Source organism: Perna viridis, chromosome 9 (genome assembly GCF_037379345.1).
Source record: "Perna viridis isolate PV_CMFRI_1.1 ecotype Kerala chromosome 9, ASM3737934v1, whole genome shotgun sequence".
NCBI classification, from domain to species: domain Eukaryota; kingdom Metazoa; phylum Mollusca; class Bivalvia; order Mytilida; family Mytilidae; genus Perna; species Perna viridis.
In genome coordinates this window covers 33,289,395-33,317,344 of record NC_142453.1, presented here as the reverse complement: position 1 = coordinate 33,317,344, position 27,950 = coordinate 33,289,395, and the positions used below count along the sequence as shown (strand labels likewise).

Genomic DNA, 27,950 nt, shown 5'->3' with positions numbered 1-27,950 from the left:
TTCTAGTTTTACATTTTATTAATTACTCCATGACCCAACATAGTCCTATTTTATCATCTTTTGTCTGTAGAAGTCCTTTTGGAGGTATAAATGTCACTGGTGCTATTTTTATCTTTTTCCGTGTCTCTTTTTCAAATAACTGTAAATAAAGGATATAAATGTATGTAAAATAAAAACATTTTTCTACAAAAGAAAATGTTGAAAAAACCTTAATTGAGGCACTATATGATTTAACATCTTATATGGAAAAACTAGACAAACTTAGTATTTTAATATGTTAACTAAGAAAAAAGGTCACAAATATTATTGTCATGGCATTATCAGAGTTGGATTTACTTTTTCATGTTATTAAAAGTAATTATAAAGTTGACACAAAAAGTCATAGTAGGAATATTGATTCAATACACATTTTATAATTATAAATAGAACTTGTACAACCTGCTATTGCATGACAGTTCATAAACTATTTATATGTATCTAAATTGAGTAATAACACCAATGGAACCAGTGAACTTTAATAATCTTTTACATGTTTTCTATGCAATACTACCAAGTAAATGATTGCATTTTTCAGTCTACATGACTTTGTCTCCATATTAGAAAGCCCTTAATTTAAGATGGAACATGGAGGTACATGCACAATATCACTTTCACTATACATTACACATACTATGACTATGAAAGTATAATTGTTGTTAACTGGGTGTCTGTCTTATTGATTACTAAAAACAAATGTATCATTTTTGACAGAAATCATGTCTTAACTCCCCTATGCTTTAAAACAGATATATGACATGTACCGGTAGTCCATTAAAGTACTGGAAAAATCTAATACTAATTTTTGGGGCGTACTCATTTAAGCTATTTTTGCAGTGAACAAAAAAGCACAAACATTAGTACACATGCAACTAACACATTAAAACCCTAATCACTTTTTGAAACTGCTAATATGTTCACTTGACAGAAAAAGCAAAATTAGCAACCACGAAAATTAATACATTTACAATAGTCTCAATAGTTCTTACCTGGTCGTAATTATTCTCTAGAAGATCTGACAGATCTATTTCTGATGCCTGCAGTGGATATTCTATCTTGTTAGCACTTTTACTTATATCAGGATTATAATGGTTCTGTAATGTCTGGAATCATATAAAAATTACATAAAATAATGCACAACACATACTCTAACATCTGTAAGAGTGCAAGATAAGAAAATCTCAGGCATCCTAGGGTAAGGTTTAACTGTTCTCTAAGAGTCTCCATTCAGTTAAAGAACTATTATATCTTACCAACAGGTGTCTGAGATTTCCCAATCTTGGATGAGATTTACCAATCATGGATGATATTTCCCAATCTTGGATGAGATTTCCCAATCTTGGATGAGAATAGCTGGTGTTTGATTCTTTTTCTCATGTTTCAATTTGTTTTCTGATTAAATGTTTGATTTGAAATAACCTATATTAAACAGCTGATCATGTTTTATCAATGTGGCCAGTGATATGTCACCACCAGGAGTAAAATATGGGTCACTTCAAAACAGTCACATGAGAAAATAAACTACAAGAAATAATCAATCACAGATTATTCTCTATAAAATTGTTATTTTATATAAATTTACAAACACATATTGGTAAGATACGATTGTTCACAAACTCTTTATTTAATTGTGCCAATTTTTTTTAAGAAAGCTAAGAGATAGAAGCATAAAATAACATCTGTTTCATCTTGAAATAAATGCTGACATAGACTAACATAGACTAAATAAACATAGACTAACCTTTAATTCCCACAGTGAACTCTCCAGTGCTTTACATTTAGCAGGGTCTGTTTCATTTGCTAGATATGGGTCTTCCGAAAGCTCTAAAATACATATAAATTTCTCTTAATATAACAGAAATGGCAATAGCCCACAGATAGATGAATAATAGGTAACTGTATGAAAATTGATAATTACAAGATAAATGTCCATGAAACCCTTTTGATTTGGACTTCAAAGAGTAATGTCAATGAACCAAACAAAAATATTCCAAAATATGTGTCATAATGGTAAAAATAATTACAGTGAAACTTCTCCAAACCGGCCACCACTGGGACAAGAAAAAATGGCCGATTTATAGGGATGGCCAGTTTTGTGAAAAATAGCAATGCATTCTAAGACGTATTCTTTAACCCTACACCCTGTCAGTAGAGACTGTTTAATGCCAATTCAAAACTTTCAGCTTTTTATTACATTTCAAAGCTTGCATCATTTGTACCCGATTTGATTTTAAAAACGGTACTGTCGACAAAATAATGTTCATAGTTTTATTACAGATCAAAGGGCTATTGATGGTAATTAATTATTTGTATTGTTTTCATAAATTACCTATCAACAAAGTCTAATAATTTCACCCTTACTTTGTTTTGGCTTGGGTACAGGTCACATTAATTGACAGTTAAAAGATCGTAAAGACTACTATTAAATGGTGTCGTCCTGTTTCCTATTTAATGACCCCAGTTGCCTGATGTGTCTACACACCAATTAACAGGCAACCAGTGACAAAATGTAATGTTTGGATTAAATTTGTTGTTTAAACCACTGTCCCCTTCAATTCTCAACAGTCTACTGATGAAATGCACACCAGTCATAGAATGAATTATTAATTACATAATATTACATAATCATTTACAGTTTTGTCGACACATTTATTACAGGCGAATAACCGGGCCGCCAGAATTAAGAGGTTGTTTTTATTTGAAATATGCAACTAAAACTGTGAAAAACTGGTTGATGTACGGTTTAAGGGGGTGGCCGGTCTATGGAAGACAAAACACACAGGTTTTAAGGTATATCAGCCAGGATGAAAATGGCTGGTTTGAAGGGAAGACTGGTTTTCTGAGGGTCTGGTTTGGAGAAGTTTCACTGTATATGGAACTTTGTTTTCCAATGAAACCACTGTTTTCCCTACATAAAACAATACACAAGTATGAATCTTAGACCCATAGCAAAATGTAGACTGTTGTCTAGTATTTTCACCAGTTCCAGTCTAAGTGTACATGTACATCAAAACTTAAATTTAATCAAGTCATTGGACTTGAGAATGCAACAAATAATTGAAAAAAGTATGTTTTCAGCAAGAAAAAAAAAACAATGATTTTGATTCAAAGCCTGTGATATTCTGACAATGTCAAAACAGTGTTTCATTTGTGACATCACACAGTATTCGATCAGTGACAGTAGATCACTAGTAAATATACCGTCTATACAGTTTTGAGTGGAGCCTGGGTTGCTAATTTACTATAGTTTCTTTGTAGTTGGAGGGGTGGGGTGGGATTATTTCATGTTCTTTGTTGTGTCTATTTCCCATATCTAGTCATTATCTTTGAATCAAATTCTTTTGATTCTTTTGATTTTGGTTTAAATGATGATCGCCTTGATTTCCTTTTGACTGCATACATAAAACAATTGCAATATAAAGGAACATTACCATTTGGTCCATCCGCCCGGTGTAGCAACACTTTACAGTTAGGATGGCGGTTAATCAGATTGTATATAAATGGTATGGCAACAGTAAGCCCAGGAGCTGGTGCAGTCAAACATAATCTAGATAATTTCTTAGCAAAGGCAGCTACCAAGTACGCTGGCAAATGACTGAAATAGCAAGACAAAAATACATTTTGTACTGTGGTTTCATCATAACTTGTTAAATTTACCAATTAAAGTGTTTTTGTGGGTAGTGTGGAACCACAATATCAAGTACCCAATAAAATGTTGTTTCTCCTCCAACATCAAATATTGATACCAACAAAAATACGTAAAATTTTAAAACAGTGAAAAACACAGGAAGATTCCTTCCCTCTACACCAACAGCATATGAAAAAAAAATTAACTGATAAATCAAAGTATGTTTAGATTTGTACTGCAGACAAAACATATTTATGTATCAAAAATTTCTCCAAAAAAAAACAAAAAACAAAAAACAAAAATTGTATAAACAGTTTAGATCTACTTGTTTGTGAAATAACAAGGAATGTCTTCTAATTTTTTAAAAACTTGTTCAATGCACGAGTTAAATCTTTCAGTATTCTTGGCACCAGTAATAATATTTTGGTTATTCACAATAACCGATTGATTATCCAATTTATCATATAGATTTTGTCCTAAATTTATTGCTATTTTTAACATCAGTTCTATATTTTGTGATTGGCAGATTGATATTCATGTTGTGACCTTTTGGATGAAGAATTACTGTGAGTAAAATTATCGAATTTATTTCAAAATATTAATTATTGAAACTTTTGATACAGAGAACGTTTGGTTAAATAACTGTTATCTAACATACCTTGATGTAAGAAAAAGATCTGCTAAGAAGAAAAATCTAGCTCTGTATTTCACATGGAACACCCCTGGTTCAAATAACGCATACAACTTGTTAAAAAAATCTGGATAATCCCTAGAAAATAAAATTTATCATAATCTCTAAACTTCTACACAGTCAAAACAGCAAGCATATAATAACTTAAACTTATTTCTAAAACTGAAAAAGAATTGAGCTTTCTTGGATAACATAATTTTATTTGCAGTACATGCATTCATTCCACTGAAATTGTGGTCTAAAACAGTGATGGGAATAGAATTTTGAGAATGGGCCATTTTCATGATCTTACCATTCCTAACATTCTTTGTAAAAGCATTTTCATTTTAAGTGGCCAAAGGTCCCCTAAAATCTCAATTACTCTCTAAAATAAAGCTTAAATATGAAAATATAATTAAATTAGTAAACCACCATTTTCTTGGGATGTATGGACAACTATTTGAACCATAAAATGTCTTCTATCAAGACACATATGACAAAATATCAATTTTGTAGACTAATGTGTACAAATGTACACTCAAACCATCTCGTATGGAACCACAGAAGATTGTAGATAAAAAGATAATGTGTAACTTTTTTGACATGTTCATAACATGTTCATTTGTAGTCTTCCACCTCTTGGTTAAATCATCAAAATTCAGTAGACAAGCTGTAAAAAAAACTGGTCAAAGCCCATGTATTTTTACCTCCACCTCCAAGTTTAAAAACAGCCAAGAAGTGTCATTTTGTAATAAGTATGTGTACAAATATTTATCAAATTCATCTCAAAACAATGAATCAATATTGACTTATTTAACCTTTCCCTTTGTGTGAACACAACATACACATGTACTTACAGATTAAATTTATGAACCAGAATAAATATACCATTCAATGCCAAAAGACTAATAGCTCCACCTGTAAAAAAAAATAAGTTCAGCAAAGCATAATATTATATGGTGCTTCATACAAAAATCTAGAATGTGTATTGGAGAACCAGCATGTATTACTTTGGTCTATTTTCACTTGATCCACTCCTTACAGAATAGTTGGATAAATGATGAACTCCAGGTAGATCATCTAGTAGTATCACCCTCATTTGGATATATCACTGAATCTGTGTTACATCACCCACCAGACAGGAAATATTGTTTTACAAATTTCCATGTGCAAATTTATTCAATATACCCGGTAATATAATAATTTTACCAGAACAATGAATAGCTGAGTCATCAGCAAAAAGATCACAGTTACAGTTTTAAAGATATAGTGAAATGTCATTTAGATAAGCAATGAATATTAAAGGCCCAAGAATGGATCCTTGAAGAACAACGTAACTGATTGGTACTTCATCAGATAAATACAATCAATTTGAACAATCTGTGCTGTGTTTTGTAAATGCATATACATGTATAACACACAGTATCCTAAGAAGAGGGTGTAACAGCTTCTACTATTGGCACTTAATGCTTAAAACTACTCTGTTGTTTTATCTCTTTCAATTAGAGTCTCATATATTCAGCTAGCCTGTTGAATCTTCAAGAAATCTGTCAATCAATCTAATCCCCGCCATCTTTCTATGTTTTTATCAGCCAAAACTTTCATTTTGGTCTTTAGAGCAATGATTCTGGTAAGGAGCTGTTGAATAACTCCATCTTAATCTCATGATTTGAAACTTTCTTCCTACCTACTGGCAGGGTTCAACACTTATAGTGGTACGGCAGTCCTGTGCCTACCTCATTTTAGGGAGGACAACCTAGAAATTTAAATTGGTCCTACATATATTCAATTACACAAGATAGAAACCAAAGCCAATTGAAACTGTCATTTTAAAATAGGACAACTCCTATACATGTACTGTGAATGTACTTTAATTCTTGGATACCAATTTTCGTGGATAAGGGTAGAATCACAAGTTCGTGGATTCTTGAATTAGATGACCAGGGCCAAGAGCATTTAACAAATCAGTATAAAAGATTAACTGTTGTTTTTTAATGTTGTTTAGGTGACCAGGGCCAAGAGTATTTAACAAATCAGTATAAAAGATTAACTGTTGTTTTCTAATGTTGTTTAGGTGACCAGGGCCAAGAGCATTTAACAAATCAGTATAACAGATTAACTGTTGTTTTTTAATGTTGTTTAGGTGACCAGGGCCAAGAGTATTTAACAAATCAGTATAACAGATTAACTGTTGTTTTTTTATGTTGTTTAGGTGACCAGGGCCAAGAGCATTTAACAAATCAGTATAAAAGATTAACTGTTGTTTTTTAATGTTGTTTAGGTGACCAGGGCCAAGAGCATTTAACAAATCAGTATAAAAGATTAACTGTTGTTTTCTAATGTTGTTTAGGTGACCAGGGCCAAGAGCATTTAACAAATCAGTATAAAAGATTAACTGTTGTTTTCTTATGTTGTTTAGGTGACCAGGGCCAACAGCATTTAACAAATCAGTATAAAAGATTAACTGTTGTTTTCTAATGTTGTTTAGGTGACCAGGGCCAAGAGTATTTAACAAATCAGTATAACAGATTAACTGTTGTTTTCTAATGTTGTTTAGGTGACCAGGGCCAAGAGTATTTAACAAATCAGTATAAAAGATTAACTGTTGTTTTCTAATGTTGTTTAGGTGACCAGGGCCAAGAGCACTGAACAAACAAGTATAGAAGTACAACCTACCTATATTGTAAGAGTCTGTCAAGAAATCTGCCAACATCAGAGGATTAGTCATAAATGGCATAACTTTTTCGTGTAGGATTACTAATACGCTACGATATAAATTTGTGGTGAGCTGTAAATACATTGATAAACACACATAGAATACAGTAGTCAAGTTAAGTACCTTGTCATCATAATATTCAATTTTAAATACTTTGTAGTGCAACTTTTTAGCTATCAATTGCACTTTCAACTCTATGTGATACACAAATTTTGTTCTTTAATGATATTTTTTAATTCTACATTAGAAGCTCAAACAGTCATGTGAACAATATTTTTGTCAACAATATGATTAAGTCAGCAGTATTGTGTCGATCAACATGATACCTTATGATTACTGAGGAATGAAGTCAGAAAAGAAATGTGTACATGTGAAAAACAGAACATGTATTTTTGTTGGTATCAATTTTATCATCGTACAAATTCATGGACTGTAATCAAATCCCTTAACCTGACAAGGCCTACCTTTAATTGTAAAAACTGTACCCATACAGACTGAAATAGCTTCTTGTGTTCTTTGAGACTGCTCATTTTTAATGACTCAATATCATCTAGAAAATGACAATAAAAAGAAATGTATACATGTACTTACCACATAGACACAATTTTGACATAAACAAAATGAGAAGTAAATAATTAATAAATCAAAGTGTTCCCATGCAAGGTTGCAAAGTTATATGTTAATGCAAGATTACAAAGTTATATATCAATGCAAGGTTGCAAAGTTATATATCAATGCAAGGTTGCAAAGTTAATAACAATACTGTAAAATCACAACCAAGGTGTATAGCAATTAAGCCAAGCCAAAAGTCTTACATGTAAAATCTATTATGCTGAAGCCGCATACCAATTTCAAATTGGTTTCATGAACATTGTAAAGTAAAAGGTGAAAAAAATTGTGGGAAATGAACACACTGAAAATGTAATACCCCTGACGCCTATAAGTAGTGTCTTAAATTGTTTCAATCAAAAATTGAATAATACTAAAATTAAAGAGAATGCACATGTACTGATTTGGTCATGGTATACACTAAATAATAGATATGGTATATAAATTCAAGCATACAGTTAACTAAATATAAAACACCTTTTCTAAATAGGTGACTCTTAAACAAGTCCATATACAAAGACAGCATTAAAAAGAGTGAAAACTAAGTTCACTCTAGCTTTTGTGAAATAGATGTGACCTTATTAGCAGATATGACTGTACTAGCTTCAACAGGCAAGGTCATCAACACGTAAGACAAATCTGAATTAAGAGTCATTGATAAAATCTTGTTACATTTGCATATGATGTCTATTTTTTCTGTAATGTATTTCTTTTCTATACAAATACACAGCATACTGACTTTTACCTGGTGTTTTAGACAGGAAGTTAGACAAAACCTCATTATCCGTCAGAGGAAAGGACATGTGCTCTAGCATACTGAACACATTACATAAATACTCTTCACTGGAATCCTGAAAAATATTATATTAATGCCTTAAAAGTCTTAGAAATATGGTAAACAGGCTAATGAAGGCACATTCTGCCCACTGCACTTTGACCCTAAACTTTAATTATTACACCTTAGAAACTTACAACAATTATTTTCTTGCTCAACAATCATGTATATATGATACCCAAAGAAACACCATGTTTTAAGGAAAGCACTTTTAATATTACAAATCAACACATGAACATGTACATGTATAACCTACATGTATTCATCACACTTGAAAGTTGAGTTAATTTAGTATTGAAGATAACAATATCTAGTTCACAATAAATTTTAAAAAAAAGAAAATAATAATAAAAGGTTTTCTAAAAAGGTGCGATTATCACAAAATCACAAAATCAATGCCTTTAATAAAAAAAAAAATCACTGAAATCTGACCTGTAACCCTTAACATTGGAAAATTTGTAAATACTTTTCTAGCCCGGTAAATTATACATGTAAATCCTGGATATTTAGGTTTTACTATAACAGTAGCCTGAACATCCACTTGTGACAAATTTTGGGGATGCTTTTATTACTGTGTTTGACTAGGCAATATTTTTCTAATGTAATGAGCCACTATATAACACAGGTGTAATAAGTTTCCAATATTATCACAATTAACTTAAGTGTTTCCATTCCTTTTAATCAAAGGAATTATATTGTATCCTCACCTGATTTTTTCTCTGCTTAAAATCTTTCACTAGATATTTCAATACATTGTATCTTACATCATCATATTCTAAATACTCCTGAAATCTACTGATCAGATCTTTGTGGCTGTGGTCTTCAGAAACCAAACCTTGCAAGATGACCTATTGAATTTTTTTAGAGTAAAATGATGAAGAATTTAAAAGGCAAAGCCAGCAAATATACAAATCAGCTAAAAATTATACAATTGAAGATAAGTCAAAATTTCATCTATTGCAAATATACATCTGAAATCAATGAAAATGAAATACCATTGGACCGAAGACATGTCTGGTAAAAATGCATTCGGCCTGGCAGAATTTTTTATTTATGTTAGTTGACCAAGTAGGAGAAAAGTACAAAATTTGAGATTCATTCGTGTAGTCTCTGAACCAATTTCATGCACACTGGAATTAAAGTACCTTTTGTAGTTTTCTGCATTTCAAGCAGATGAAACACATAATTTTAAAGAACTAAAGGATGTTTAATTAAGCAAGTACATTTTTTATCTTGTATTAATAGAACAAAACCGTTTTATAACAGGCTTATGGTCAAAGAATTATGAAAAAATGAATCTCCATACCCAATGGATTAATGGATTAAGGAGGAAATTTTATGGTAGAGAAATACAAAGTATACTTTTCGAATTAAAATGTCCAGTAAAAGACAAATTCACACACTCTTCAATTTACTAAGTGTATACCAGTAAACCAAGCAAAACAAGGGAATTGGTGATGCCACAGGTGACTGTGGGTTTGTGATGTAATATCACGACAGTAGTGGGAAATAATGGAGGTATTCTCCATGACTATAAATAGACATGGCTATAAAATGCAGTTTTTAACAAAAGAAATAGGTTCTTACACTCGTCTTCAATGAAACTCTGAGATTTCTTACCCATGTGGGAGAAATTCGTGATATTTTCACTCTTTCCACTGCACTTTATCCATGCAAAAGATAAACTTTCTCAACACTCAGGTAAGAAATCCCAGGTCCTCAATCTGGACTTATGTAATAACATACATTATTATTAATTAAGAGATACCAGACTAACAAAGTTAATAACTTTCTTGCAAAATTACATTACAAATGCTTTAAATTGAGAAATTGACATGCTATTACCAACTAATGCCACCCCTAACTATGAACAGAGTATGAGCCAAACTACTGGTACTATAAAAACAAACCTCAAATCTCTTGAGAGGAAAGTAAGACTGCTTGGGTTTGATGTCAGTGACAGGACTGTGTGACTCTGTACTTATCAATTTCATCAGTGTACTCAGAGCAAGCTCCTACAAAGTTGTAAATCATAAATCAAATTATATTTGTAGTCATTTTTCTCCCCTTTATTTATTAATGCCCATTGCTTGGCAAAACTTTCCTGGTTCATTTGCTTATATTCAGTAATCAATGTGTAAAATTATTTCTTGTTTCTAATGGTCATCTTAAGATATCCAATTACTTTTGTAGGTAAAAAAATCTTTCAAATAACAGCAGTTTTTATGGCCATTTACCTTGATTTGGCTGTGGTTACTTATTTCACACCACCTTCAATACTTTCGCAGTGACAAAATTTTAACAAAGTCTTTCTTATTTGGCTATGCTACAAATCCTACAGAGCCTTACTTTGACTTGACTGTGACTTGATGAAAGTAAATCTACTAATTTCTGACAGACATCAATGTACCGCTCATTTAGCCACAACTTATATTTGCCCTCTTTAGATTCTGAAAATGAATTTTACAAATTACTGAGGTATAATCAATTCTGTAAAAATATTAATTTTCGCAGTACTACTTTTTGCTATTTTCGTGGTGAACATAATAGCGTGAAAAACAGTACCGAATTGATTTTTAACATTATATAAGGCTTATCATATTTTAAATCCATGAAAATGTTAACTTGACCAAATCCACAAAAATTAGCAACTGTGAAATTTAATATTTTTACAGTCTCGGTTTTAAAATGAAGAATTTAATAAATATCTAAGAATGAAAAAATAATTAAATAAGAATACATGTACATCAGAAAATGCCAATAAAATCAACTGAAACTGTCTGGTATATTTCAAAGGAATTGTTAGCAGAGCATATTTATTTTGTGGAGCCGATTCTTTGAACATATTCTTAAAACAGAAAAATATACATGATTTAGTTGTTTAAAATTATGAAATAAAATCTGCTTATTCACAGTGATCAAGGAAATAGAATAATAATACAGATTCAATGTAGTGATGAATCGCACAGGTCTATCAATCTCCGAATGGATCTGTCGGCAACATCACTATTAATTTAGGTGAATAAACTCATCTGTAGTTCAATATCATACTGAACTAGTTCTAGCTCTTCACCATATTGACATACACAAGCATCAGGCATTTTGAAAAGTGTTTTGAAAAAGGGACATTCTATGTATTTTAAAGTTTGGAGTTAGGAAGGACCATTCTTGACACTTTCACTGCCTCATCACATTTCAAAATGATATGTAGAAGTAACTTCTTCCTGTGAACAAAACCAAGAAAAGTGAAAAAGACAGAAGAGAATATGTACTAAAGCACTCCAGCTAAGAATCAGGCAAAATGTGATTCATGGGTTAAAAGCCTACATATTTTTATTTTTGATATTTTGTTTGAATTGCCATAGTAAACAAAAAGTAACATTTGGTTTTTCATATAACCCGTGCTCTTATGAGATAAAATTTATATAGAATGCACTGTAGATTTCAAAATTAAGGGAGATAACTCTGGAAATGACAATCAAATACAATAGAATCTATTGGATTTTCAATGTTGATTATCGCATAAGAGCAGGCAGAAGAGAATATGTACTAAAGACTCTGTTAAAGTTTAATTAAATACCACTCAGTGGTGTTAGGATAAAGGACAGGCGTCGGTTTCACAAAAAGTCGAAAGTGTGAAATTGATCGTAAATCATGACATCACAATACTATTTTAGTTTATGACGTCATTACTTACGATCAACTTTACAATAACGACTTTTTGTGAAATCCAGACCAGGAGGACAGACACACCTATCACTATATACCCCCAAAATTTCAGTGGGTCTTTGAGTACGTTGGTATAAAAAGTAACTTAAAAATAAGTATTCTATTCTGTAAAGATTCAGAAACAATTTTCAAACCAAGTGAAATTTGTTTTTATTAACATGGAAAATTATTAATACAAACCTTCATCTGCTATGTGTTTAGTGTACAGGTCACCATTCCCAATATACTGAACAAAAATCTTGTGAAAGGCTTTAGTACACGCAATAAGAAGGGACTTCTCTTCTGTCTAAAATAAAAAAAAAAAACACATATGGAAAACTGTAAAGTAATAAGTTTCTCATCAGAATCTGTATCACTTACTTGGAATCAAGGGTAAAACCATATCTACGTCAGTTAGAGTTTTATCTGCAATTACTATAGAGATAGCAGTTGTATATTTTAATTTTCCTTGTATAATAAATATTGATCATTTTCATGTGAAATAAATTCTGAAAATTTCTCCCCAAAATGTCACAACAAGGATATCAACTGCAATCCAAAAATTAAAAATCTAATTTTCAATGTAGAAAATAACAATTAATCATGGAGAAATTGAATACACTAAATAGGGTAATCAATTAGTTATCATGAATAACCAAAATATAAATACTCAAGCCACAAAACCCTTGAAGAATTAACTTGATGACAAACATGTACCCGAGATTTCTCTATAAATCAGACAGGTATCTGGTTCTTTTCATTTTCATCATTCTTCTATAGCTGAGGGAAAAATAGCAAAAAAATGCATCTTGACCCTTATGTTCTATTTTTAGTAAAGACGGCCATGATTTTTGACTGATAAAAACTTTTAAATGATCAGTTTGTGGATGAAACCCTAAAAAAACTTTTATCAAATTTATTTCAGAGAGCTGTACAAATTAAAACGACAAAAAAATTGTTTCAGGGGCCATAAATCCTACAACAGGCAACAATCATTTCGAAAATTTTGGCAAAGGTTCATCTTCTGATGGTGAACAATATTACTCTCCATCAGAATTTTGCTAAATTCAACAGTTTTTGAATTATTTGCAAAAAAAAACTGTATTTCGACCTCTTTGTTCTATTTTTAGTAACAGCAGCCATGTTTTTCAATCAATCAAAAATTCAAATATCATTTTGTGCAGGATACCCTAAAAAACAGAAATCCCAACTTTTATTGAATTCTGTAAAGTAGTTTTCTGAGGAGAAGATTTTTGAAAGTAATAACATTAAAAACAGTAAAAAAACTTCCAAAAAGGACATTGACTCCAACATGGGCAAACACATTTTCACCAAAATTACATCACAGATAGATATCATCATGGTGAACACTTTTACCCTGTCAGAATATGGCAAAACCTAATGTTTTGGATATATATGCAAAAAACTGCTGTCCGACCCCTATGTACTATTTTTAGTAACGGCAGCCATGTTTTTTAACAGATCAAAAATCCAAATATTCATTTTGTGCAGGATACTATAAGGAACAATTATATTAAGTTTGATCCAAATCCATTCAGTAGTTTCTGAGGAGAAAAAGTTTGAATAATTGTTAATGACAACAGACAATGAAAATAACAGAGGCCAAGTGAGCTAAAACCATATATCATGACACATTTGACCAATTTACAAAAGACTTAGGTGTTTGAATTCATACAAGTATCAGTTTGTTTTTTTTTTCAGGAGAGTTCAAGGTTTCACCTTCATCATATTAAAACCTGCATTCTGTGCCAAACTCTGGTATTATTTGACCTATGATATTACAAATTTTGGAATGTCCTTTGCCAGCAACTACAGATGGAATATCCTAAAATGGTTAATGACATCCAAAATGAAAATATAAAAATAGGAAATGTGGTACGATTACCAATGGTAAAGCCATCCACCAATTGCCAAGTACCAAAACAAATAAACTTTTCAGGGGCTGCTCTGGCTTACAAAATTCTGTCACCAGAAAAATCGCCAGCTGCCAAGTTTTTTTGCTTATTTTCAGAAATTAAAGGCAAAATGGGAGCCAAAAAAATTTTTCTTTTTCTTTTTTTTTTTTTAAATATGACAGTATTAAGTCCACTGATGAGTTATCTTTGTCAATTAATCAAAATAACCCCTTCATTCATGACATACATGTACCCAAAATTCACTCTTTATGCAAGTATAAAGCAAGATTTTTAGCTCTAGTTTTAGACATGATTTAAAACCATTAGTCAATTTTTACATAAAAAATAATAAAGTACTACTCCACAAACAGGTGATTTATTTCAATATCAAGGACTTTATATCACTTTGTTCATCTAGTCCCTGATTTAACAACATGTTGACTTTTCAGGTTTTCATTTTCACTCTTTAGTGATCCAATGACAAATCTACATGTAATATTACATCAAATTCACAGTAGATTTTGTTTTGATTTTAAACTCTAGACTAATCAAATGAAGGGTAAGATGCATTACCACTAAATCTAACTATGTCATCCATGAAAGATTGAGCAGAAATGCATTCAAAATCAGTCTTAATTCAAATGTGGTTGTTAAACCATTTAATGTAAAATATTGGAACTGAAGGAACTGTTTTTACCATTGGTGCCAAAAATTCAAGCAAGACAGGATTTATTTCCGAATGCAGCTAAATCTTCTATTTCGATACAGGCAAGTAGGTAGGAACTTGTTTTTCAATAAGATATCAGAAAGCTGCCATTGAACTCCCAGGAAAATCGGTAAACAAATAGAAAGGGGATTTCAAAGTCAAATTAAGGAAACATTAAAGGCATTATGTCATAATATTCAAATATTGAGCAGAAGTATAAGAGAACAAGAGATAATTAAAAAGGGAAACAATTGATGGTAATTTGCAAGAAATTATATCACTTGATCATGGATCCGAAAACGGTGAAAAATGCCAGTCATTTTTTTACACATGGCAAAAGTGTACAATTCTTGTATTTCGAGGTGTTTTAGACACTTCATGATGGGATACTCATTATTAATTGGATTTAATTTCTTCTGTTATAAGGTACATGTAAATCAGTTTCTGAATGTATCAAATGGTTTAACAGGGCTGTGAATATTGTTCGTTTGTTTTGTTTGTCGGGGTTTAACGTCTGAGCAGCAATATTTCAGCTATATTCAGACGATGAACATGAAATGGATGATAAAATGAACATGAAATGAAAAAAAAAAAGGATGGGACACAAGGATAATAGGGTCGACAAATTTTGATTGCCACTGGAAAAAGGGGGGATGGGTAAGGTCGGGCAATTAAGCCTCCTGTGGCGGAGCGCAAAGGTTCCTACTCCTACCGAATACCACAGCAGGGTTCTTTAACGTGGCATCTTTCCCAACACGGTGCACCACTATGGTTTGCGGTCAGGTTTTCCTTATTATAGCCTGACAACCCCAGCATGTAACACGCAAGGGGTACCCCATTCCACCACCTGGGGCACACATCCCAGTTGCTCTGTGGGCAGAGCGCCTAGCCCCCAGCTAGGTTTCTGAGCACTATTTAGTCACCTTATACGACAAGCTTAGCACGGGGCGTGAATATTGTATGTAGCCACATGCACATGACCATGATTATGTTTTCCTTTGACCAGATGATGAAAGTTTTGATTGGGTCAATAATATATTTACATCTGATTGGTACCTCCCATGAGGATATTGTGACTCATGGTCACTTGGTTTGATTGACTTCAAATTGGTTATGGTCAATTAACTCTGACCAGGTGTCAACACAATTGTTTAATTGAAGAGAATATATCCATTGCTGACAGACTTTCTATCAAATTTAATGTACAAGACCTAGATGCCAAGAAAATCACCAACTGTCTATTTTTGATGCAAGATCAAATAAATAATTTCAAATTGCGAAAAAGGCCCCAAAATAAATGATATGAAAGTCTCCTTTGTTTATATTAAAAATGAAAGGGAGTTTTGAACATTCTGCTTCGCTCACACTAATGCCTTTATGGTATTATCAAAATGAGTGTATGGGGCAAATAAACCCATATTTCTAACCGACATTCATCAAGTAAATTTCGTCCAACAGTACAAATCAGTACTGACAGTAGTGAAGTTTCATGGTTTCAATTACACTACAGTCTACAGTCAGAAGACTGCAGATCTACTTTTGAAGAAAAAAATTTCTATTTAAAACAGAACCTCTGATAGTGTTAGAATGTCAAGGATGTTGTTGCAGTTTTTTACGCTTGTACAACAGCTGGTTGACAGTGTTTTCACCCTGTTTATTTTTTCAGAGGTTTTCACGTGTTGTTTTTCGGCCATTGTTGTTGCAATTAGCCATCCGAATGGTTTCATCGGCACATATCGTATTTTACCCATATTTTCTTTGTCGGCAAATCATGTGATAGATAGATTGACGTCAAACGCATGCGCAGACGTTCAATTTCTCGCCCAACTTCAAGAATGGCCGGATGATTCGACGCAAAGAACAATTTTTTTGCATTGAAAAATATGCATATTGAATTCGAGGCGAAGTAATTGTTGTGTCAAAATGGACAGATAAGTAGCTGATAAGGTTGGATTGAGGGTTTTTGACCTGAGATGGGAGGATTTTTGTCTAGAAAACTGTAACTCAAATTTAGGTAAGAATGAAAAATGGAGCCCATTCCACCATGACTCATGGGAAGGATCTGACTGGATACCGCATGCGCGCCATTCTTGTTAGCGGCCACGGTCGTTTCTTGACTGATTTAAGAGCTATAGTTAAATGTTATTTTGTCAAGTTGTCGTCGTTTGCGTAAACTTTTCTATCGCGTTAATAGGATTCAAATGTGATGTCAAGATACAGTATGTTTCATTTATGCGTGTTTTCAAAGCAGTATGCACTGTTCTCGACCCCTGGCTTTTCAATACCATGTGGCTGGATTACCAATGTCAATGATTGAATGTATAACATAAATAAAGCTGACAAAATGTAATATTTTACTAATGACATTGGCTTATATGTGAAAAAGGTCGTGCGATCCAGAAAGATAACATTGAACCTTAATTAATTTGTGGTGAAAAATATAATGAAAACAAAAAAGATCTTAATAATAATGAAATAGTCAACCACAAAAAAAGGTGCAGGAATGATTACAAGTAAGAAAAACCTTAAGGCATATACATGTAAACTTAAAATGAATTCAAATGCTGACTGAATACACAGCAGAGCAATCTGTAAGCTAAACAATTTAAAATGAAAGTACATGGGAGTTCAGTTGGAGCTTTCTGATATCTTATGGAAAAACAAGTTCCTACCTATTTGCCGGTTTCAAAATAGAAGATTTTGGAAATAAATCCTGTCTTTTTTGAATTTTTGGCTCCAATGGTTAAAAACAGTTCCTTCAGTTCAATTAGGAGTTTTCCAATATTTTACATTAAATGGTTTAACAACCACATTTGAATTAAGACAGATTTTAAATGCATTTCTGCTTAATCTGTCATGGATGACATAGTTAGATTTAGTGGTAATGCATCTTACCCTTCATTTGATTAGTCTAAGAGTTTAAAATCAAAACAAAATCTACTGTGAATTTGATGTAATGTTACATGTAGATTTGTCATCGGATCACTGAAGAGTGAAAATGACAACCTGAAAAGTAGAAACAAAGTATAAATTTTAACATTCATATTGTTAATTTTGAAAGAGTAATCAAGGGAACCAAGGCCACAGCGGTAATCAAAAGAATGTAATTCAGGAACAAAGACCAGGCATGGAAAACAGACATACACAACAAAGAACATAAAGTAACTAAAATCATACATACAAAGTAACAAAAGCAAATGAGCAACTCGGACTCCACTAAAAAAAAGTAACTTGGAGTGGAAAAGTTCATCTTCATTCTAAGTTCTCCCGTGGAAACCTTATATTTGGAAAAAAATCCAAGAACATTTTGTATTAAAGGATGTCACATTACGTTATCACCATATCAATAAAACTATAAAGTGCCTCCAAACCAATTTATTCATGCCACGATTAACATACAAATGGATTATCTCCCTTATACCATGACAATATTCATTCACTAAGGAGTCTTATGACCATGAATAGTAACAAAAGTTCCACTTAGGAATTAAAACATGTAAAACTAGCGTTTTTGGTTCACTTACATTTAACTGGGTTATTGGTTTTACCTGAACATGCCTGCAACAAATACAGATTATTTATATCAATGGATATTGACCTTGAAGAAGTACTTATATCAATTTTTGTATTGTAGGGTAGAAGAGGATGCACCAGGATGACTCCCAGCAACCTGATTTACAACAAAATGGTAGTCAACACATTCTTGCTGGCATTCCACTAACTGCTCAAGGTATTGGTCAATAAAACATTTTTAAAACATAAGTTCTTTGCCATTTGTAATCTTCACTGCTCATTCATATTTGTTTCTGTAGCTTTTAATAGATGTATTGTAAAATATCACATCATAAAAGCACAATGGAATGAATCCTTAATTTGGGGTAAGTTTGTTTCCAAGAAAAAAGATCAAATTTTAATATGAATGTTGGCACACCTATTTCTAAATATAAAAGCTTTCTTGCGATGCACATCTTTTTTTTTTCCAAGGTCTATGAGTAATGTGTTAACTTGTCAGTAGCACAATTACTGATTGTTTGATAAAAATAAAAATTGTTAATCCTAAGTCTTTGTTGTCTAAATTTTGGACAACAAGCCCCTACCCTTAATCTGAAAAGGACTTTGTATAGCATAGACTGGCTTGGAAGCAAAATTTCTGCAAGCCTGCCATTATCTTTCCCAGCGTGGGCTGGTCCCAATTTCAAAGACTGTCCTAAATGATTAATTAAGTTTCAACTGAACAACTAACACACAATATAGTGATTAATGATTTTCAGCATCTAGTATTTTGATTCTGTCACTGAATTAGAGGATTTTTATTATAGTAATAAAGTTTTGTGGCATATTGTTGATCATAGTGTGCATCATGTTAATAAGTATTGCAATCAAGTAATTTTCGTCAATGTAGAAAACAAAATCTGACAGAGTGAAGCTCTTTAATATCATACAATACTGTAAAACGTGCAGTAGAAGAAAAAACATTTGAAAATAAGAATTCATCTCTGTCGTTGATATATTTTTGATCATGAATACTCTATTTGGTATGACTCAAATTTAGGATAACTCATTAACATTTTACCCATCGACTAATCAAGGTTCATCTCCTTTCGTTTTTTCAGTGATAAGATAATTTAATGTAAAGGTAATTAATTAAAGTACCTATTCACACTCAGTTCCTCAGTTTTACAGTATTCTGTTTATTAAAATTAAAATGTAAACTGCTATTTTTTCAGCAATATGTCAACAGCTGATTGCAGGATCTTCACCCCAGTCAAATGCAGGCACCTCAGTTCATGGGTTTGTGGGACAAGTGGGTCCTATGATCCCTGCTACAGTGCCACGGATAGTTAACATGCCAGCCAAACAAGAGTTACCAAGTAGACATTCAGGAGCGACAGGTGGCACCATTCACCATCATGGTCCTATACCACCTCGGACAGGGTCATTGCCCTCTCATACCAACCTTCAGCTTAAGTATAAAATGTCAAACCAACAGTCACTTAAAGCCCCCAGCAGCCAAGGACATTCTTCATCTGCCTTTGCTGCTGCTAATAAACTTTTGATGGAGACAAAACCACCTAGTGGTCTTAGTTCAACATTCCCTAATTTAACAGCTTTAGCAAATCAGAGTGGACCTTCTCCAAAGAAAAAAATAAAATTAGAAGAGAAGGCAGCTGCCACTGAAGATATAGCTAAAAACAGGAAGCTGATATTAGATGGGAAGAAAAGAGAGATGTCAGAAATCAAGGAAAATTATATTGAGACTTTATCCGAATTATTTTTCCTTCAGAATGGAGGAAATATGATGGATTTCTTCATGTGGAAAAAAAGACCTACCCCTCAGCTTGTTAACTTTCTCAAATCATCTAATGTTGACAGTGATGATGAAGAGGACCATGGACTAGAAAGAAAAATTAATGATGAGGTACATTTTTTAGTTGAGTGGTCTGTTATTTACTACAGGGATAATTTTCTTCTCTTATTCAGGCTTGCAGAATTCTGCTTTTTCAAAACTTGATTTTAACCATATATTTTCTTGCACATTTGCTGGTTTTGTCTGCTTTGTAAAGTCATTGCTGTTACATGTACTTGGTAAAACAAGGCTCTTGGTGCCTCTTTTTCATAATTGTGGAGTGGTTTGCACACAGTATTCATAGCCTGCTCTTAATCTGGTAAGCAAGATAAAGCCTAGATGATCTCAAATTTACTGTATTTTGAATCAAACTCAATTTTTTACATGGTAGAAAAACTCCTATACAAATGGATCATTTGATTAATAATAAAGTATTTCATTGGTTGCTTTGAATACTGTAATGGAATGAAAATTCATGATTACTGATTATCACAGATTCTGTCGACATACTTGCAGTAATTTGTGTGGTTGAAAAAAAGAGCTTTATTGTGTTAGAAAACAATTTTGTAGATATTATTTTTCGTACTTATCTGTGAAAAATTAATGTTTGATGTATTACTAATCGTAATGGGTAATATTTTTCGTACATGTCCAGTCAAAGAAATTAGGAAAAGTAGGGGACTGGACATAAGTCTATTTAAAAAAAAAAAAGACTGGACCAAAAAATTTCAGGTGGACCAACAGATGTGGACGGTGCTGCCATCCAATGTTCCGAGCTTGCTAGGTGCGCTTGTGGCCGTGGGTCTCAGGGCCGCTAAAAGCCCCAAGAAGCTCTTCGGAAAATGAAGCCTGCATTCTAACCCTCTCCTTACACCTTTTTTCACCTTATAAGACTTTGAAAAACACCACTTTTTTGTGATATTGAATAAAAAAGATTTTTTGTTGAATTTTTTATTATTTTTTTTAATTCTCTAGAATAAAAAACAAAAGTATGTAAAGTTCGGCTTCATTCATTTCATTATCACATCATCCTCAACATCCCTACATTCTGATTCATCCACCTCATCACTTTTATCATCAGCTCCTTTAGAGTGTTGGATTATCTGTGTTATCAGTCCATCTACTACAGCCTAAAATAATAATATTGAGGTTTAGTAGTTTACCATTCTATCACAATTTATACCATTCATGCATCAATATTGGGAAATATGTCTTGATAATTCATAGGTGCATGTGGCATTTAGACTTGAGAGGTTACAAGAGATACATTGGGGTATTTAAGATAATATGGGCTTACATGTATATTCCTAAAATTTCATTATCAATATTGATAGATGACCTATAGATCATAAGATAGGAATTTGTTGTTTTCACATATACCCTTTTTCCATTCATTTTTTTCTGAATGTTTACAAAATGTACTGACTTGAATCTATTGAATATTAAGATAATGCCAAGTTCATTTGTTTTATTAAAATAAATACAACCTCCTTCACGGGGTCTGCTTCTGCACTGTCTCTGGTATTGGAGGTGGTAAGGTCATCCATATTGTTTGGGCTTGAGGAACCAGGGCCATCAGCAACATCATCCTCTACTTCGTCTATTTCAATAGGCCTAGCGAAAGCTGGGACATGTTTACGTTTTCACATCCTATATATTATTCATTATGCAACGTCATTGACTGCGTCTAAAAGCGGAGTGAGCGTGACAGGACCTGGGCTGATTCGCCAACAATCAAGTTGAAGTTTGCTTATTTTCATCGAAATTGTTAAAATATAGACATGAAAGGGAAATATGCATTTACATAAAAAAATATGACTAATTGTCAGCTCTTATTTACCGCGATAGAAGGGAAAAAATAATTAGCGTGGGTCCGGAAAGCATCACTTCTTTTAGGTTGAATCAGTAATATCCGTCCAGGTCTGATTCTCGGGATTTTTCATGCCTTTACCGACTCGCCTATATATGACCTTGCCATTGAATATAGGATTCGACGTCAGTATAAAGTTATTTGATCTATGAATAGAAATCCAACCAAAGTAATATTTTACAATTTGCCGATTTTGAGCTAGTCCCGGTGGAAAACTTTCATCGGAAATTTGGGCCAGTAGTTTTCATAAAACTGCCGGACCAACAGGACTTTAATCGGCTGCGCTCCAGTGGTCCAGCCTAAATTTGATGACTGCATGTCAGGGATGCCAATAGAAGCTGTCAACCAGCAAAATCTAAGGCTACTTGTTTATCTTTTGACAGCTTCTCAATTTAAGGAAAAAGTGGGTGAAGTCTTAAAAAAAATTTCAGCAGTTTATCTGCTACTTACGATACTACTGACATCCTTGCATGTACATGTATATGACAAATGGGATATTGATTAGTGTGTTTTGACCATTTAGAAATCCTTAACAAAATTAAACTCTTGTTGTTAAGTTATTTATCACTGTGCATATGTTTTAGTACAGTTCATTTTTATGCTTTTAGGTTAAAGTGAGAACATGTAGCGGAAGTAATGTTCCTATAGCAACACCTGTGGCAATATCAACAACTTTGCCACCATCTGTTGCTGCTTTAAATAAACAAGGTAAATAAAGTCACTATTTATATGATCAAAACTTGTTGCAATGCTGTGAAAAAGCTTGTAGGTAGTTAGTACAAAATGTTTAGTTGTGTATTAATTTGAAAAATATAGTAAATATTGTTTGAAAGGTTTTCTAATGCTGCAAGTGTGATCATACTCTTCAGTAATTGCTTTGGAGGCAGTTTTTTTCTCTGTCATCTTCAAAGTTCATTTACATACATTTGTATGTTTCATATGTACATGTAGAAGTCTAAATGTACATTTAGTTGTACAATATTTTGTTTCTGTTCCTAGGTTTTTATGTGTAAAAAGTTTCTGTCTTTTTTTTAAAGATAGAGCTGTAACATGTTGAATATTTTTTATCTTCAGAATAAATTTTGTCTCTGTTAATATTTATATACAACAGTCCTTTTTATAAGTTTGACATATAATATCCATGAATACATGTAACATGTTTACTTTTAAATTGGTTCAGATAGTCCTTCATTTCACCAATGCCAATTTTATTTCTGTGAATGGGAAAAAGGATGTAACGTGTACTACACTGTTCCACAGATGCTGAAACTATTTGAAATGAATTCTCATTATATTTTGGCAAATTTGTGAATTTCGCTACATTCTTCTTGCATGTTGAAGGCATTGGTTAATGTTTACAGAAAGAGTTGAAATTTACTAAAATTCAATTGAAGTAGAGTATTTGACACCAGCTTTGTCCTAGGTGAAAATTAAAGATTAATTTTTCTAAAATAAATTGTGTCATGTTGGTGTTTTTTTTTTGCAATTTGGTTGACCAATGACCATATCTCATCATGCTTTTTCAGAAGTACAAAATTACTTTAGTTAATTCTTGCATGCTTATTTATATGTGTTGCATGATTCTCATTTTGTTTTTAATTTAAATTTAAATTTTTTTGTTATGTCCTGTTACATATATCAATCTACATGTTCCATAATTATAGAGTACGTGTACTTTGATTTTATGAACTTTCTTTTGTTTTTTTGTTTTTTGCACAGGACAGCTTTCACCTTACATTTAACCATATCATAAGTGTTGCAAATCTATTCTTCCTGTCTGCAACTAGCAGAAACAGATCATTTTGACTGACTTTGATGTGTACTGTGATTTCATTTAACTTAGTGTGTTGAGGGTACATTTTGTGTTGGGTACTCAGGTTTTGTTGGTCAATTAAAGTTGTTACCAAGAAAAGGCTTTTTTGCTTGATATTAAAAACAAAAATTTTGTAAGCATTTTGACTTTATGGATAAGTGATTTACAATACCTACCAAGGGTTGAATAGCAGAAATTTTTCCACTAGCTAAATTTAGCAAGTACTGAAAATTTACACTCAATAAATTAAGTTTTTTGGGTTGTTTTCACTGAATCTATATGACATGGAATTCTACTTGCAAATTTTAGCAAGTAGAAATAATTTATAATAGCAATATTGAATTTCAGCTTGCATTTAGCAAGTATTTTGCCTTAATTTTATCACTGCCTACAATTGGGAAAGAAGTAATCTTTATAGCCAATGGAAGTTAACTATTTACCTATATGATAACATTCGTTCGAGTTTACTGAATGCCGCTTTTACAACATTTGTTAGCAATGGAGAGATAGAAACAGCTGAGAATACCCGAACACATTAACAGTATACATGTACATATATTTATGTTTAACAATGATGTTACGTAACTAACTGATGAAGGTTAATTCAATAATTAAGAGGTGACAGAATGTCAACCACTAAATATGGCTTGTACAGTGCTTAGATAAAAAGTCTTTCTATACAAGTTTACTTACATACACTGGGATAACTGTTTGTTGAATTCTTGATTTTGTGATTTCACACTCCCCTTGAAAACTGGAAAAATAAATACTCATGTATAATTAAGAAAAATTGTAGTATAGAAAACCTATTTTTGTGGAATTCTTTGTACCTTAAACAATTGTAAGGTTACTTTCACATGAGGATTTTGAATTACATATGTTTGGGAACAATTTACTGTATGAAGATGTTTAAAATGTTATAAGTATTATAATAATGTACATGAAGGTAGGTATGTTTCAGGGAAATCAATGTTGTGGATTTTGTGTGCTTGGCTGAATGTTGACAACACTGCTTTTTTTAGGTTACATAGTAGCTTTCAGTGGTCTGTTCCCTTTTCCATTCACATGATGGTATGAACTAAATTTTCTGTCTTCAAAAACAGTTAATTTTGCTTCTAATTTTATTGATTTAATTGTTGTAATCCAATTGTGCATGATTTTTTTTCTTTTCTATGGAAATTTTTATGAATGTAACAAGTTCATATTTTAGTGCATCTTCTTTTTTTCTTCTTAAAATTCAAAAATTGAAATGGATATGTTGGCAGGTCATGAAGTGAAGCGTCCTGGTGGTCGACATGGGATGGTTTTTGGCCATGCACCTGTTACACCACAACCCTCCCCACCTATTATCACCACTGTTGAGCCCATTGTCACTCCACCATTGTCATTTGTGACAACACTTCCACAGACACCATTAGCAGTTCCTCTGTCTGTCATTCAGCCAGGTACACAAAGGTCAAACAAAGCATCTTGATTGGTCAACCCTTTGACATTTGAAGCCAAGGTTGCAATGTAATACAACATGTTTTGTCTCATGAATAATAGAAATCATGAAATGAAAAGAGTTGTCTTCCTTTGATACTTCCTAGAAATTAATATTTTAAAGTTTGTGAGGATTTTAATTAACTCTTCATGATGTTTTGGCTGACTGATTATTTCGTGTTTGTGTTAGTGTATCAATATTAAAGCAGGATCTAAGCATAGTAATGTAATATTAATCAGCTATTCATGAAATGAATTCCAATTGCTTTTTTTTAATAATTTAAGTAGTAGTCTGTATCAATCATGCAAATTCCATAATATGTGATACACCCCAAAAAGGCTACACATTTTTATTTTTGTTATTAAGTTGCTTTATAGCTCTTATTGGTGAAATGTATAATTATTCACTACAATCTGTTTGCTCTTACGAGATAATCCACATTAAAAATCCAACCGTTTCTATTGTATTTTAGGTCTCACTAACCACTTCTAATGTTTCCATTACTTTACATGTTAAAAAAAGTAATTTTCAAAGTCTCACTGTGAATTCCCAGGACAAATGACATCTTAAAGTTGCATACCGTTGCAGAGCTTGTAAAATAAGGCTTCCAAAATCATTATGCTAATAATACGATGATTGTAGAAATTCTTCACAAAATTTACTTGAATAAATAATACTGAAAATCCACATTTTTACCTTTTCTGCTAACTGACAGCATGGAGGCAAATTACTCGCTCATGTAAACAATATTCGTATACTTTTGTAGTTAATTACATATATGATTTTAAAGTACACATTCTCAGCTTTATTTTGACTACTTTTAATCATAGTACACAAAAATAACGCACTTACAATGGATATGTCTAGGTTCAGTGTGTTATTGGTACTACATAGGGGGGTGGTCATTTGACCCAGAAGTGGTTAGTGAGACCTTAGTGTTGTTCACACACTTACCTCCCTTAACTGTGAAATCTACAGTACAGTCTATATAAGCATAGGGTATATTAGAAGCTACAAAATGTGTAGGCTTTCCAACCATGAATCACATTTAGCATGATTCTTATCAGGAGTGCTACTTAATTATTCAAATTTAAAGTATTATTGTATTACCCATAAGGGTACATTAATACATCTTCATAGTATCTTATTCCTACTGTGTTTTTATTTTGTATTTTACATTTCAAGTCTGTTAAAAATAGACTTGTCTGCTAGAAAATGTTATATAAGAATTATTTTGGGCTAATATACAGGCCTGGTTTTCTTCTGCGTATTAAAACCTGGAATTTACCATTACATCCTTTTTACTGTGTAATCTTCAGATTTCAACTATTTCCACTTTTTTGGTTTTCTCCCTTAAATATAGCACTATAAATGAAATACTTTCTGCCCCTTAATTTCTTAAATTTTTATTTTAGAAGCAACACCGTCTTCTGTATCATCACCATCATTACCACCAACTACAGGGACAACAACTGTAACTCCAGCAGTCACAATGCCCCAGCTCCAGAGCCAACTCACCAAAACTCCAACTGATATAAAACCTCTTAGTATTAACACATCAGTGATGACTAAATCCAGCAGCTCTCCAGCTCTGTAAGCGACCCTTAATTATGTGATCTTGTTGTTTTTATTAATTCTATCATGTCCTCCTTTTAAGTTGGGAAAATATGAACATTTTTCTCTTAAATGGGATATTTGAAGTGACATATGATACATACCCTTGGATGTTTAGTTCAAATTATGAATCTTAGTTGGGATAAAAAGAGAAAGGAAAGTTCATGTGAGTAAATTTGAAAAATAAACACCATATCAAGCACTTAGACTAACAATTTGAAAATAATTCCTGTCTGGCATCCAGCATCAGCATTGTCGTGGACAAATTTAAAAAAAAATCATCTCTGAAACTACTGGACTGACAGGTTTTATACTTGGCATGATTGTTCCTTAGGGTGTTCTGCACAAAATGACCGTTGGGATTTTTGATCCATGAAAAAACATGGCGGCTGTTACTGAAAATAGAACATAGGGGTCAGATAGCAGTTTTTTGCAAATAACTCAAAAACCATTGCCTTTAGCAAATTTCTGGCAGGAGTAATATTTTTTCAGCATCATGAGACAGACCTATCCCTAAATTTTCAAAATGATTGGTCAACTGATGTAGGAGTTTCGGCCCCTGGAACAGTTTTATTTGCATTTTGCGCATGTGCAACTTTGAAAATCTTCTCAAAATCCATTGCATAGAATTCAATAAAAATTGATTTATATGTTCCTTAGGGTATCCCACACAAATTAACAGTTGGGATTGTCGATTCATGAAAAAACATGGCCGACATTACTAAAAATAGAACAGGGGTCAGATGGCAGTTTTTTTGCAAATAACTCGAGAACCGTTGCCTTTAGCAAATTTCTGGCAGGGTAAAATTGTTAAGCATCATGAGAAGGACCTATGCCAAAATTTTCAAAACCATTCATTGACTAATGTAGGAGTTATGACCCCTGAAACAGTTTTTTTGTTGTTTTTTTTTTCACATGTACAACTTTGAAAATCTTCTCTAAAACCATTTAAGATCATTCAATGAAATAAGGATAATGGTTCTTTAGTGTATTGTGCTC

General features: G+C 32.4%; 2 protein-coding genes across 6 annotated transcripts in view; one reads left to right on the top strand and one right to left on the bottom strand.

Annotated features, from left to right (window-relative positions):
- LOC148607900 (nucleolar complex protein 4 homolog) lies at positions 1-16,568 on the bottom strand. The gene is made up of 14 exons (XM_088544247.1): positions 16,396-16,568; positions 12,404-12,509; positions 10,844-10,944; positions 10,405-10,509; positions 9,202-9,342; positions 8,405-8,510; positions 7,515-7,600; positions 7,011-7,122; positions 5,192-5,252; positions 4,323-4,433; positions 3,468-3,631; positions 1,778-1,860; positions 1,026-1,139; positions 1-139 (listed from the first exon to the last, which is right to left on the bottom strand). Exons 1-14 carry the CDS (start codon positions 16,549-16,551, stop codon positions 23-25), a joined length of 1,563 nt encoding a protein of 520 aa, XP_088400373.1. The 5' UTR covers positions 16,552-16,568; the 3' UTR covers positions 1-22.
- Positions 16,569-16,599: 31 nt separating this feature from the next.
- LOC148607898 (chromatin remodeling protein domino-like) overlaps positions 16,600-27,950 on the top strand; it is a 56,162-nt gene continuing 44,811 nt past the window's right edge. For 3 of the 5 annotated variants that reach the window (XM_088544243.1, XM_088544241.1, XM_088544240.1), the window contains exons 1-5: positions 16,600-16,838; positions 18,459-18,554; positions 19,552-20,243; positions 22,650-22,749; positions 26,753-26,930. In XM_088544243.1, coding sequence (XP_088400369.1) covers positions 18,470-18,554; positions 19,552-20,243; positions 22,650-22,749; positions 26,753-26,930 — 1,055 coding nt within the window. In that variant the 5' untranslated portion in view covers positions 16,600-16,838; positions 18,459-18,469. Of the gene's footprint in view, positions 16,839-18,458; positions 18,555-19,551; positions 20,244-22,649; positions 22,750-25,088; positions 25,300-26,752; positions 26,931-27,950 lie in introns of those variants that run through there. The other 2 variants (XM_088544245.1, XM_088544244.1) reach the window with 2 other exon arrangements.

Excerpts from the sequence above, each read along its gene's own strand:
- LOC148607900 (XM_088544247.1), bottom strand. The coding sequence starts at position 16,551 with ATGAAACCATTCGGATGGCTAATTGCAACAACAATGGCCGAAAAACAA. Across the intron at positions 12,510-16,395 it reads ACATTCTAACACTATCAGAG|ACAGAAGAGAAGTCCCTTCT; the intron begins GTTCTGTTTTAA and ends TTTTTATTTTAG. Across the intron at positions 4,434-5,191 it reads CTGGTTCATAAATTTAATCT|GGATTATCCAGATTTTTTTA; the intron begins GTAAGTACATGT and ends TTTATTTTCTAG.